Source organism: Glycine max, chromosome 11 (genome assembly GCF_000004515.6).
Source record: "Glycine max cultivar Williams 82 chromosome 11, Glycine_max_v4.0, whole genome shotgun sequence".
NCBI lineage: Eukaryota > Viridiplantae > Streptophyta > Magnoliopsida > Fabales > Fabaceae > Glycine > Glycine max.
The window spans coordinates 6,331,403-6,345,337 of record NC_038247.2 but is presented as its reverse complement, the minus strand read 5'-3'; the positions used below and the strand labels follow the sequence as shown (position 1 = coordinate 6,345,337).

Below are 13,935 nucleotides of genomic sequence, written 5' to 3'. Positions count from 1 at the left end.
TATATTATCAATGTTAATTCTAATGTGAATAATATTATCTTATTTACCTTAAACCAAAGATGGTAGTTGTGGTTTGAAAAAAAAAAAAGAGTTTAAGTAGTTGTCTAAGGCGACACGCCTCTTCACATGGGATGCATCTTATTACCGTTATTATGCCTCGGATAGATATAGGAACAAATGTAGAAGAAAAAAAATAATAATAAAAATAAAATAATGATCTTTGCCAGCGGATCAAAGATCCAACGGTCACTAATCAGTAACCGTTAAGTTTTTGAAAAGTTGTCTCACCAGACAAATACCCCATCCTTCAGTCCTTCAGTGCAGTGATTGCAGCGTCACTGTTAGTTATTGTATCCTAGAGGACCCTATCTTCTCCCACCCCCTTCCTATATTACATAACCTTGCATTTCATTGCATGCCCTTCTTCTTGTTCTGATCTTTTGGGGTGTGCGTGTGTGTGAGGTTGATTGATTGATTGTTTGTTTGTTCCTTCATCAACACAATGAAGATATCTGATGAGAACAGTTCTAAACCAATCAACCCTACAAGTTTTCAAGGTATTATTAAGTGTGAAGGTTTTGATTTCGGTTTCGGTTTCAATGTTAGGGAAGCAAGATTAGAGATTTATTAATAATAATAACAACAAGATTTAATTTTTATTTTGTTTTTTTATGGGTTGTTGGTAATAGGAGGGATAGAATGTGTGGGGAACAGAAAGATGGGGCAGAACAGAAGGGCTTTAAGCGTGATCAATCAGGATCTGGTGGCGGAAGGGAGACCTTACCCTTGTGTTGTTAACAAGAGGGCATTGGCAGAGTAATTTTCTTTTCTCTTGGATCATAAATGCCCTTCTTTTTCTTCTTGTGAAATTTCTAGTATTTTGTGGATTGTGTTGTTGATGGTGTGGTTTTTCGATTTTCGGGGGCGTGCAGAAAACACAATGTTTGTGAGAAGAAGCAGGCGGATCCGGGGCATCGACCCATCACAAGGTGAGAGGTTGCCACCCTTTTTGTTTGATTTGGTGAAAAAAGTGAAACTAAGTATTTGAATTTTAAAATTGTGAAAGTGCATTTCACTTTGTATTGCCCACTGTTTTTCTTAGAATGGAGGAAATGGAAAAATGAAATTTTATTTTACAAGTTTCAATGTAACGGATTGTTCATCTTGTTGATTTGCTTTTAGGAGGTTTGCTGCACAAATTGCTAGCACACAGAAAAATCGTGCAGAGGTAGACTCTTTTATGATGAAATTTGATGCTTTGCATAGATCCTTTGACTATTTGAAAGATGAAACTGAGATTTTTGAGTGGTGGGGTCAATTTGAAACAGGGAACCAAGAAGTCAAACTTGGGGAATTCAAATTCGAATGGATTTGGAGAGCACATATTTGTCGATGAAGAACACAAGTCAACAACGGATGACCAGCCAGTGCCAATGTCTTTAGAGAAGACAGAGCCAATGCATAGTGAATCAGATCAGATGGTATTTCTTTAATGTTGATTTTGTTTATTATTTGTCCCGCAAATACATTTGGAAATCTAGTTGGTGATGGTGCAATAATTGGCCTGGTAGGAGGAAGTTGAGATGGAGGATATAATCGAAGAAGAGACTGTTTTGGACATTGATACCTGTGATGCAAACAACCCTCTTGCAGTCGTAGACTATATTGAAGATCTTTATGCCCACTACAGAAAATTGGAGGTACATTTTGAAAGAATAGGTTGGATTTGGTACATTTTTTTCTGATTGTCTGGAAGGAATCATTTTAACTTTAAATGGGATATACTGGCTGAATTCTAATTTGTCAATTGAAGTTGTCAGAGTACTGCATCTGAAGTCCCAGCCCCATTGGTCCTAATTTTATATATAGATCGATGGCAATGCTCATCTTATTCTCCAAAAGTTGCATTTTCTAGTTCTAGTAAAGCATCTCTCAGTCAGACAGTTTGAATTTGCAATGCTATATTGAATTTGCAATTTCTTGTTAATTCTTACCCTGTAAGGCACATTCCACATTATTAATTTTGGGAATCAAAATTATATGGGAAGCTATGAAATTTTGATGACTAATGGGGCTTGCTACATTGCAGGGTACTAGCTGTGTCTCGTCGGATTATATGGCACAACAATCTGACATTAATGAAAGGATGAGGGCTATACTGATTGACTGGCTTATTGAGGTATATTAAATGATCCTTCTTGAGTCACTATGCTTAAAAAATGATTGACTGGCTTATTGAGGTATATTAAATGATCCTTCTTGAGTCACTATGCTTAAAAAATGCTAATAGTTGTCCTTATGGATCAAATATAATCAATCTTAAAATCCTAAGTATTCATATGTTTGTTTTGATCCTTCAGGTGCACGACAAATTTGACCTCTTGCACGAGACATTGTTTCTCACAGTCAATCTTATAGATCGATTTTTGGCAAAGCAGACAGTGGCAAGAAAGAAGCTTCAGTTGGTTGGTCTAGTTGCCATGCTTTTGGCATGCAAGTATGAAGAAGTTTCTGTACCTGTGGTGGGGGATCTAATTCTCATATCAGACAAAGCATACACAAGGAAGGAAGTTCTGGAAATGGTATCATTTGGTTTGCCTCATTGTGTGACACCATTAACTTTTGCGTTTGTAAAACTTAAACTAACTGAGATTCATTGTAAACCACCCTGCAGGAGAAGTTGATGGTGAACACATTGCAGTTCAACATGTCTGTGCCAACAGCATACGTTTTTATGAAAAGGTTCCTAAAGGCAGCTCAAGCAGACAGAAAGGTCAGTAATAATTTTTCTGCCAAATATTTCAGTCCTTTTTTTTTTAATCAAAACCATCTATGTCATAAGTACTAACTTGTTTGCTCTATTCCTCAAAATGGTTCCAGCTTGAGTTATTGGCTTTCTTCCTGGTAGAGCTATCTCTTGTGGAATATGAGATGCTGAAGTTCCCTCCATCTTTGCTAGCAGCAGCTGCTGTCTACACAGCCCAATGCACAATTTATGGTTTCAAACAATGGAGCAAAACATGTGAATGGCACTCAAATTACTCAGAAGATCAGCTATTGTAAGGGAATAGAGTTCACTGCTTTTCATGTTCCAGTTTGACATGCTATGCTAAAATAATAATGTGTGTTTAATATTGTGACTTACAGAGAGTGCTCAACATTAATGGCCGCTTTTCATCAGAAGGCTGGAAATGGAAAACTAACTGGGGTACATAGGAAGTACTGCTCATCTAAATTTAGCTATACTGCAAAATGTGAACCAGCACGTTTTCTTCTGGAGAACCCATTGTAGCAGGGCCATGTACAGCCACTAACAACATCATGATCATGAATGATACATATGACTTTCCATGCACATTTGAGCAACTTGGGTTGCACTTATATTGTTCAGAGAGGATTATGAAAATCCTCTGCTGTGTTGGTTTTTTTCTTAAATATTTATTGTTCTACTTTTGTTATTTTTTCCACCCTTTCTTTTTCTTTTCTGTTATGTTCTAACTGAACAGGAACATACTTCGTCCATTCGAGTCTGTATTTCTCTTGTTCCCATTGGAAACGATGGCATAGAAACAATTTCATTCATTCAATAAGTATTTGATTTGATTTGATTTTTGCTTTTATGTTTACCACATGGAGAACCGACCTTCGTGCTGAAAAAATTGTTCGGAGAGTGTTTTGATTTGATTTGATTTTTGCTTTTATGTTTACCACATGAAGAACCGACCTTCGTGCTGAAAAAATTGTTCGGAGAGTGTTTTGGACATGCCACAACTGCAAGATATAATGTTCTGGATGGATAATAAAACTCATGTTTCCCATGCGATTTTTCACCACTAGGCTGACCCTAACGAGTTATACGATATCACTCACAGTGTAACGTCACACCAAAAATGATTTTTAATTAGTTAATAAGTGCATTGTAAAAATATACTGTGTATCCATTAAACTTTAGAAATAATAGGTATGATAGTGCATGTGCTAAGTGCATCTCTAATGCACTTGTAACATCTTGTGTGCTAATGAGTGAGAAGTGATCACTCACCCTAGAAACACATGAAAGAATTGAATTAACACCAGAATGAGACACATTTGATTATAACTTATAGGAATTAATTAGAGTTATTTATACATGTATTTACTTTTCGATAACTCATCGCTTGAAAACTTTATGATTAAACATGCTCTAATAGAGCAATTTTGGAATGACTTCTTGAAAAGTTTTTAAGGAAACCTCTAAATGAAAAGAAAAACATACTGAAAAGTTTTGTGTTGACTCTTGAAAGTGATTCGGGTTATAGAAGTATCTTAATTGTGTTGCTTAACTCTAAGGTATGTTGCTTGAAAGAGAGTCTTGTTAGAGCAAATGACACTATGTCGCTTTTCCAAGAATAATTGTTCACGTTGTTTAACAATTTCTCAAGAATTTTTTTTCCAACTTAGATAACGAGGAGAGAAATTAGTAATTCTTACCCCAAAATCATTGTCTAAGAACTCAATTTAAATCAAACTTTCGTAACAAAAATCAAACTCAAACACAATTTTTTTAAACTTACCAAAAAATAAATTAAAATAAATCATAGTGCTAACTACTTCCATGCTTGATGATGATTGAGGCTCGAATCCGATCTACACCGAAGATACAAATGTCAAGGCTTGGATCTGATTTACGTCATAGATATGCCAAAAGATTCAAATGCAGATGATCAAACCTGATTTGTGCTAGAGATCATTGCGGACATAAGATCTTAAGATCGTCTAGGCGAAAAGAAATGGTTGGTGGAGATAAAGCATCATGAATTTGAGCGAGCACAAGGCAGAGAACGAGAGCGATCTACATAGAAAAAAGTGAAAATCAAAATAATTTTTTAGAGCAATCGAAGAGTCATAGTACATATCGATATGTTTTTCCACTATATTAAAAAGAAAAAATGAGATCATTGCAAGCATGAGATTTTAAGATTGTTTAGACGGAAAGAAATGGTTGGTGGAGAGAAAGCATCATATACCGGATAAGTATTTGGATAGGATGATAAGAAGCTTATATGGATACCTAGCACGCAACATACCCTATAAAGTCGAATACCCTTTCGGCCATGTGCTTACATATTCTCTATAATACGTTTTAATCTTCAACATGTATGAGTGTCAAGTATCATTTGGCGTTGATTATAGTTAAAAAATTCGCTTAAAGGTAATTGTCCGGTTAGAGGCATCTAAATGAGGTTAAGAAGTATATTACCTATTTGGTAATCAGTACATGCAGGCCTAGAGACCCAAGGCTCAATAAGGTAAGCATATAAAGGGAAAAACCCTCATGTAAAAATCACTATTTATTTGAATATTTCTCTCACATCATTTGTGACTTTGAACTTATTTGAGCATCAAAATGTATAGGTATTCCTCCTCTTTCTTGACTCATACACATCGAAGATATGGACAAGTTACCAATAGTATGACCATTTCACATAATAAGTAACCCTTTGACGGAAAGATGATATTCAACCTATTTGTGATAAAAAATATATAACAAATCTAATAATAAATACAAGGCCGAGATAGATTACAAAGAGAGTGATAGAGACATAAAAAAAAAAGTAAAAATTAAAATTTTTTTTTAGAGTAATTAAAGAGTTATGATAGAAATCAATCTACTTTTCCATTGTATTAAAAAGAAAAAAATGGAAAAGTATGAAAGAAGTTGGTGAAAAAGAAAATGACTCTTCCGTGCACAAGTAAGACATATTTTAATTAATGTACCGTTGAAAGAAAATTTGACTGAAATTCTTTTAAGTAAACGTTAAAGAAAAATTTAACTGAAATTCTTGTAAGCAGACGTGACAATATGGCCACCAAATTTCAAATAAGTGTAATTAACTCTAATAGAGTTTTCCCGTTGGAAAAGTTTTAATTGGTGTTCATATATCATCTAACCGAGTCTTCTATTTACTATAACTATAATTTGAGTTTAATTATATTTTTTTCTGGATAGACAATATACAAGTTCCATTATTAATTTTCTTAATTTTGCAAGAAGATATGTCTTTCATTAATTTAAACTTCTCCATTACTATAGAAATTTAGCATAATAAAAGACACGTCTTCTTTCATTTGGAAAATTTTATTGTGAAATTTAAATACATACAATTTTTTTTAATCAATATTTAGTGTGATTTTTTTTACCACACTTGGACACTGGAGTCCAACGTTCATTATCGTGCTCTGTGCAAAGTGGCCCTGAAAATAAAAGCTTTGTTTAATGTCTCCTTGACCCTTGTGCTCCACGTAAGAAGAACGAACAACCCATCCACATTGTCCAACCCAACACAACATCAACCATGCTTAAAAAACAAATTTAAAATTTAGAGCACTAGAGCAGGAAAATAAAGGTTCATGTTACCCACCCAAGCCTTGTTCATACAAGTTGCATTCAGAAAACCGCATACATTGAAATTGAATGCCACCAAGTAAGTTCACAAAAGAATCTAAGCTTAAATATTTTGTATTCCTACAATTTAGTATTTTTTTTCTTTATTTTTTTCATTTTAGTCATTATAAAATAGTGCTTTACTTTTTATCCTTAAAGTGTTTTAGATAATATTTTTTTATTATTCAAAATATTTTTTTAATTATTCAAAATAATATTTAAAACACTTTAAAGATAAAAATAAAACAATTATATTTTGCCAATATTAAAACGATTGTTTTTCATGAAAACAATAAAAAAAATGTTAAATTACATAAACAAAAATATATAGCAGAAGTGATAAAGTTAACAAAGTTATTTTTCCTCTAATAATTCTTTGCATATATTATAAATTTAATCATGAAATATTTTGATATTAATTCCTATGGACATTAAATGTAAATAAATTTGACATTTATAGTTATATAATATGTAACTAATTAATATTTAATTATATTTTTACAAATATATTATATGTTCAATTAACTTTATTTAATTAAATATCAAATAGTCTTAAGATTTTATAAGAAATTATAAGTTTAATATATTCAATAAGAATTTTTAATTTAACGATTCGATTGATAAAATGAAATATGTGTAAATAGTTATTGAAAGAAAAAGTAACCTTATCAAATATCACTCTCAGAGTAACATTTTTATGGTAACTATCATGCATAGCTTAGGGTATTTTACTCTTTTGATAAGTTTTTCTAAAAGTATTTATAGGGAAAAATTACGAAGAAAAAAAATGATTTTTTTCATAAATTCAAATTAATTCTCCATTAGATAAACGTTATATTATCGTGTACACCAACTAAAAAACATTAGTTTTGAAAATAACTATTAAAACCACACAATGAGAAAAAAATGTAATTACTTATTGAACTAAAGTATAAGTATTTTCTGTTTTAAAATTTATTATTTTAAGTAGCTTTTAGGGTATTTTTAAGTAGTTAAGATAAATAGTAATGCTTTTTTTTTTTCCTAACAAGCTTGATACTATATTTTTTTTGAAAATTTACTGATTAGATTAAAAAAAATGTAGTTTATGTTCTATGTTCACGCATCAATAAAAGCTCAATACTATTTCAATTCCAGAACGCAATTAAATAAAATGACTTGTCTTGCATGACGATTTTTTTTTATCAGACTTTATTTTTTTAGTTTCTAAAATTGATTTATGTTTCTAATCTCTGATTTTTTTTACTGGTCAACGTCCCGTAACATTTTTTTTTAACTTTTTAGTCCCTTTTTTCCTTCAATGGACTAGAATTAAAGTAAAAAATCAAGGAAGTAAAGTTAATAAAAAGAAGTTCAAAAGACTATAAATAAAATTTTTAAAAAATTAAAACTAAAAAAGATAGTAAACCATAAATTTTATTTTCAGAATTTTTTTAATACTCACTACATAATAAAAATAAAAAGAAACACTAATATTTTTGCAAAAAAAAAGTTATTCTTTTATTAAGCCTTTCAATTAGTGTTTAAACATACAGGTCAAAGTATTTAATATAATGTATTAAATATTAAATTATTTTCAAATAGTAAATATTTATCTTAAAAAAATATATTTCTGATTTATTATTATATTAAAAATTTTAGTTTGCAATAATTTTTAATATTTATTATTAGTGATTAGAAATTGAATTTTCTAATTATTAAATAAAAAAGAATAAAAAAAGTTTTCAATATACCACATTACTAAATTATTAACGGTCAAACATGTGAATTAATTAAGATGGTATTATTTCAAATTAATTAGTAATATTGAATATATAACTTTATTAAATATTTAAAAGAATTCTAATAAATAAATAAAAAAAACCCTGAAATACTCCATGAAATCAAACAAAGAGCAACACATCCCTATTCCCCATATGTGCCTCAATATAAATACTCCCTCCTTCAGCCTCAGATCTTTGCCAGAAACTCAACGAAACTCTTGATCACCATAACCATGTCAATGGCAACAACATCCCCTCACACCGCCCTCTTCCAAAACCGCACCAACCCTTTCACTCTCTCCTCCTTCAAACCCACATCCATCAAATGCGCCACCCAACTCCATACCCAAGCCCCGCCCCTCACCCACTCCCAAGATCGCGTCTTCAACTTCGCCGCCGGTCCCGCCACCCTCCCGGAAAACGTCCTCCTCCGTGCCCAATCCGAGCTCTACAACTGGCGCGGATCCGGCATGAGCGTCATGGAAATGAGCCACCGCGGCAAGGAGTTTCTCTCCATAATCCAAAAAGCCGAATCGGATCTCCGCGCCCTCCTCCAGATCCCCCCTGAATACTCCGTCCTCTTCCTCCAGGGCGGCGCCACCTCCCAGTTCGCCGCCGTCCCCCTCAACCTCTGCTCCTCCCCCGACTCCGCCGTCGACTACGTCGTCACCGGCTCCTGGAGCGACAAGGCCGCCAAGGAGGCGCAGAAGTACTCCAAGCCCACCGTGATCTGGTCTGGGAAATCCGAAAAGTACACAAAGATCCCATCTTTTCACGATTTGGAGCTGAATGAGAATTCTGGGTATCTTCATATCTGTGCCAATGAGACTATTCATGGGGTGGAGTATAAAGACTACCCTGTTCCCAAGAGTGGTGTCTTGGTTGCTGATATGTCCTCTAATTTCTGCTCCAAGCCTGTGGATGTGTCAAGGTTTGGGGTTATCTATGCTGGGGCCCAGAAGAATGTGGGGCCCTCTGGTGTCACCATTGTGATAATCAGAAAGGACCTTATTGGGAATGCACAGGGTTTCACGCCTGTGATGTTTGATTACAAGATCCATGATGAAAACAATTCACTCTACAATACCCCTCCTTGTTATGGGATTTACATGTGTGGGTTGGTGTTTGAGGACTTGTTGGAGCAAGGTGGGTTGGGGGAGGTTGAGAGGAAGAATCAGAAGAAAGCTGAGATTCTCTACAGTGCAATTGATGGCAGCAAAGGGTTCTATAAATGCCCTGTTGAGAAGTCTGTGAGATCTTTGATGAATGTGCCTTTCACTTTGGAGAAATCAGAGCTGGAGGGTGAGTTTATCAAGGAGGCTGCTAAAGAGAAGATGGTGCAGCTCAAGGGACATAGATCAGTGGGAGGTATGAGGGCTTCTATTTACAATGCCATGCCCTTGGCTGGGGTTGAGAAGTTGGTGGCTTTCATGAAGGATTTTCAGGCAAGGCATGCCTAAAGGAGTAACCTCAATCTGAAACAAATACTTGCATTGCATAAACCTAATGCCTAAAGGATTTTATGCTAATAAAGTGTTTGTCTGGTATTCAGAAAGGGTCACAATCTCTTGTCAGTTTTTTGCTTTCTTTAGTTAGGTATCTTTGCTGTCTCTTTTTGTTTACTTTCTTGTTCCATGTTTGATATTCAAATTTGGGTCGGCAGGTAGTGTTTTCATTGCGCTTTACCTTTGTCGATCGCAAGTGAAGTAGTTTAGTTTTGATTTCTTGATATACCCTCTACTATTACTACTACAAGTCTATAAGTTTGTATGAATTGAGTCTCATGTGATATTTTACTGGATGTAACATGTAGTATATTCTCAATCTCAATAAATTGAATGAGGATGAAACATATTGAGCTGCTGTGGACCTGATTTAACACTACCAAGGTTGAGGGAAGGAAAAGTTATTCTATGTGTGTATGTATGTATCTGTGGTGTTCTTTGGGCATTGAATTTGATGTTGCATTGTAACAAGATGGTTCATTTGTTTGGTGACTATGTTATCAAAATTACGCAATGTATTGTTGATTGTTCGGTTGAATCATTGAATGGATTATTTTGGTTGCATTAGTGTACTTGAATTTCGTTAGGCTGTAATTAAAGTGTTGAATTTATTTAAAATTTTAGACTAAATTACACTAATTATTCTTAAAATTTTGTAAAATTACAATAATTTTCTGACTTTTTTAGCATTCCCTACACTAATCCTCCTTAGTTTTTTAAAAAGTATACACAAACATGATGAGTGCTATCGTGGGTAAGGGATCTAATTTTTCTGTCATCCTTTTTTAGTTATCCATGTGTTATTCATTAAAAAAAAATGACGTGAAGGATAACACAGAAACAACTTGAAGATAGATAGCAGAAAAGCCACCTTCGTGGGTAAGTGCTTCAAGTGGTCTGCGGTGGACCACGATTAATAATTGTTAGCTATTATTAGAATGATAATAGGATATTCGAACTCCCGATTTTTTTTCTTCTTTTTTCTTCCATCCTTAAATTCTTATTTTCAGTTATTAAGTCATGATTCTTATTCCTTTTAATGCGTACTTTATTTCAGTTGTTTAAGCTTTTAAGGCCATTCTGAAATATAAACACGTTCAAAACAATTGCTCACTTATAAATTAATTCGCCTAATTTGATGACTAAAGACATTTTTCCATAAGGTTGTACCACTATTTTCTCTGGTAGGTGTATCCAAACTTGAGCCCCGCAGGCCACAATCAATTACTAATTATGATGGAATGATACACATGGAAACCATAACAACAAATCTAATAAATATAAATGAAACGTGGTAAGTAGAGGATTAATGTAAATTAAAAAAATACATAAGAAATTGTCTGATATTTTATGAGGGAACACGTGTGAAATTTAAGGGGTAATCTAGTTGTTATCAAATAAAATGAATGACAGATTGTATTGTTTAATGAAAAATGTGTGTTTATTCATGAAAAGGTACATGTATCATGCATGAAAAGCGATCTCTTTCATAAAAATGGGTTTATGGTTCGTATCTGTACGTGTCATGAATTTTATAAAAGGTTATCATTAATATGCAAAAAAAACCTCCGGAATTACCAATTCTGACGAGATTATGATAATATATCAACAAATCTAATATAATTAGAATGAAACTCATAATTTACATTCTTGATTTTTTGTGCAGTTATAGTTTCACAGATGCAAATTTGATTTCTCTGCACCATCATTATGTTTTCTTTGTTCTCTTTTAAAAAGTTTATTCCTTTTAATTCAAAATCTTTTATCTTTATTTTTTTATGGAAGTTTTTTTATCTTTATCTATAAATTAAATTTCAATTAACTTTGTAAGAAGATTATATCAGAAGAATTATGGAAGACAAAATATTTAATAAAACATTTAAAATTATAAATGACTTGACCTAAAAAGTTCTGACCAGATGCAAAAATACTAATTTACAAGCTATAATTAATATTCAAAAATTGACCCTTAAATAAAAGAATTAGTATATAGCAGGAGAATTATGGGGAGACAAAATATTTAATAAAATCCATAAATTTATGAATGACTTGACCTAATTGTTTTTTTTTTTTTTTAATTTTGGTGTAGTATCTTTTTAACTCCCTCTTCCCGAGGTTCATTCTCTTTCATATCTTCTTTAAAAGATAAGTAATTTATATCAATCTTTCTAAAAAGATAAATATAAACCCGCTTGATTGATCAAATATTAAATCAATGTTATCTTTTAACAAAAACATATATTCATTCATCATTCCAAAAATAAAAAAGATATAGATATAATCAAATTAATCATCACTCTATCTTCAATCCGAAAATTAATCTATTTTCCTATATAAAGGTTTGATCGGTATGCAATGTTTGCACGAGTGTTCAAAGGAGATCATTCTACTCTTTCTTTCTCACAAACACAAAGTATTAGTCATGGCTTCAGTTTTCGTGCATGCAGGTATAAGCTTTACAAGTTGAGTATTATTTTGAGGTTAAATAATTTGATTAATCATATTTACGGTATTCTTTTGCATGGCATATGCAGAACGAAGCAAACCACCGCGCCACTCCTTCCGCGTGTCGAGGCTTAAGATGAATCAACGCACCACGTTGTTGCCTGGTGATGTTTTCAAATTTTCCATTAGGGTTCGTCTCAACACTACACCTGATCCAACACTCTTGTTATACTCTCCCTCTCAAACCGTACCTTGCCATAGCTTCTTGCAAGAGGGTCAATTATTGAAGACAATGTTATCTCGCATACACTTCTTCATTGATTCTATTGAAGAAGTAACAGAAGGGGTCATTTCTTGTGTTCAAGAACTGTTCCAAGTTGATGATGTTGCTTCTACTCTTCCTTTGGAATTTCAACACGGAGAGATCCCTTTATGGTTTGAAATGACAATCTTTGATGCTGCCTTGCTTGCGGTCATTGAAGAGTCCAAGCCGTGTTTTGGAACGATTCCGGCGTCTGAGGAAGCCATCCATACGTCAATGGAGGAATGTACGGATATTGAAGAAAGTGAGTGGTGTCCTATATGCATGGAGGAATTGGATCTGATCAATTGTGAATGCTCCTAAATGACATGTGATCATTTCTTTCTTCAACCTTGTTTTGTGCGGTTGCTGTAAATTAATCATGTGTGTCCCATGTGTTTTAATCCTTTGCCAACCCTTGAAAACTAAAACTCATTTGGATCGTCGATGAAGAGTTTGGCATGTTTGTATGAAATTTTAGTTTCAAACCTCGTTGCAGTTATTGTAAAAAAACCCACAAACACAAGCAAAGACATATATTATATTATATGATAGAAATTTATTTTTCGGTTGAATAATAATTGTTTTGTAATATATTGGTTCATTTGTTTGATTACTATGTTATCAAAATTATACAATGCGTTCTTGATATTGTTTATTCAATGAATATTATTTTGATTTATATTAGTGTCATGAATTTCGAAGGGCTGCACTTAATGTGCAGAAGTTTCTGAAATTTTTAACGCCTACTTTTTTGTTTGAGTGGCATAATTAAAGCCATTATGAATGAGCATGACCACAATATTTTCTGTTAGGTGTACCCAAATTCCAAACTTGAGTCCCCCCGCAGGCCACAATCCATACACATGGAAGTCATAACAACAAATCTAATAAAAATATAATGAAATTCAATTATATTTGATTCTCCATTTTTTGGGCAGTTATAGTTTTACTTAACCACTCAAGTATTAGTAAAAAAAAAAAAAAACGTGTGCACCTTCAGTAGTTATAAGTAAATCTGATGAAACTTTAGCAGCACAAAGTAAAGCTAGCCTCAATTAGCTTGGCCTTATTTTTAATTTGCACTTTTACTCATCGGCATGGTGAATCTGCTTAGATTTGTGCAAAAACAGATTAGATATATGAAAAGATTGTAATATTTCATTGCAATCTAAAGTTTATTAACATGGTATTCTCGAAAAGAACAACCATTACTTCTGAGATTACAATACAAAATGATAATACACGATATCATTTTTATATAAGTCACACACATGATCCTTAGAAGAAAAACAACACACCACTTTTTAACCAAGGAACAGGTAAAATAGCTTAACCAGAGATTTCTATGGCCTTATCATTATTATCATATCATGTGTGAATATACAGCAGAACTGCCAAGGATGTGTTCAATAAATTTACTTGTCTGATATTTTGATAGGACACATGCAATATTAAATGAGGTAGTGAGTAATCTAGTTGTTCATTAAATAAGAA

General features: G+C 33.0%; 2 protein-coding genes across 2 annotated transcripts; both read left to right on the top strand.

Annotated features, from left to right (window-relative positions):
- The first annotated feature begins 298 nt into the window (after window positions 1-298).
- LOC100779889 (G2/mitotic-specific cyclin-1) lies at window positions 299-3,608 on the top strand. Its single transcript, XM_003537632.5, has 11 exons — window positions 299-557; window positions 690-816; window positions 933-989; window positions 1,183-1,228; window positions 1,329-1,481; window positions 1,572-1,700; window positions 2,090-2,179; window positions 2,361-2,582; window positions 2,675-2,773; window positions 2,881-3,059; window positions 3,148-3,608. Exons 1-11 carry the CDS (start codon window positions 503-505, stop codon window positions 3,290-3,292), a joined length of 1,302 nt encoding a protein of 433 aa, XP_003537680.3. The 5' UTR covers window positions 299-502; the 3' UTR covers window positions 3,293-3,608.
- A 4,700-nt stretch (window positions 3,609-8,308) lies between these two features.
- Window positions 8,309-10,039, top strand: LOC100779355 (phosphoserine aminotransferase 1, chloroplastic). Its single transcript, XM_003537631.5, has one exon. It carries the CDS (start codon window positions 8,421-8,423, stop codon window positions 9,645-9,647), a length of 1,227 nt encoding a protein of 408 aa, XP_003537679.1. The 5' UTR covers window positions 8,309-8,420; the 3' UTR covers window positions 9,648-10,039.
- The last annotated feature ends 3,896 nt before the right edge of the window (window positions 10,040-13,935 follow it).

What these genes read in the sequence shown, in the direction of transcription:
- LOC100779889 (XM_003537632.5), top strand. Translation starts at nt 503, where the DNA reads ATGAAGATATCTGATGAGAACAGTTCTAAACCAATCAACCCTACAAGT. An exon ending in CAACCCTACAAGTTTTCAAG is followed by an intron (nt 558 to 689) that starts GTATTATTAAGT and finishes TGTTGGTAATAG; the next exon opens with GAGGGATAGAATGTGTGGGG. An exon ending in TGATTGACTGGCTTATTGAG is followed by an intron (nt 2,180 to 2,360) that starts GTATATTAAATG and finishes TTGATCCTTCAG; the next exon opens with GTGCACGACAAATTTGACCT.
- LOC100779355 (XM_003537631.5), top strand. Translation starts at nt 8,421, where the DNA reads ATGTCAATGGCAACAACATCCCCTCACACCGCCCTCTTCCAAAACCGC.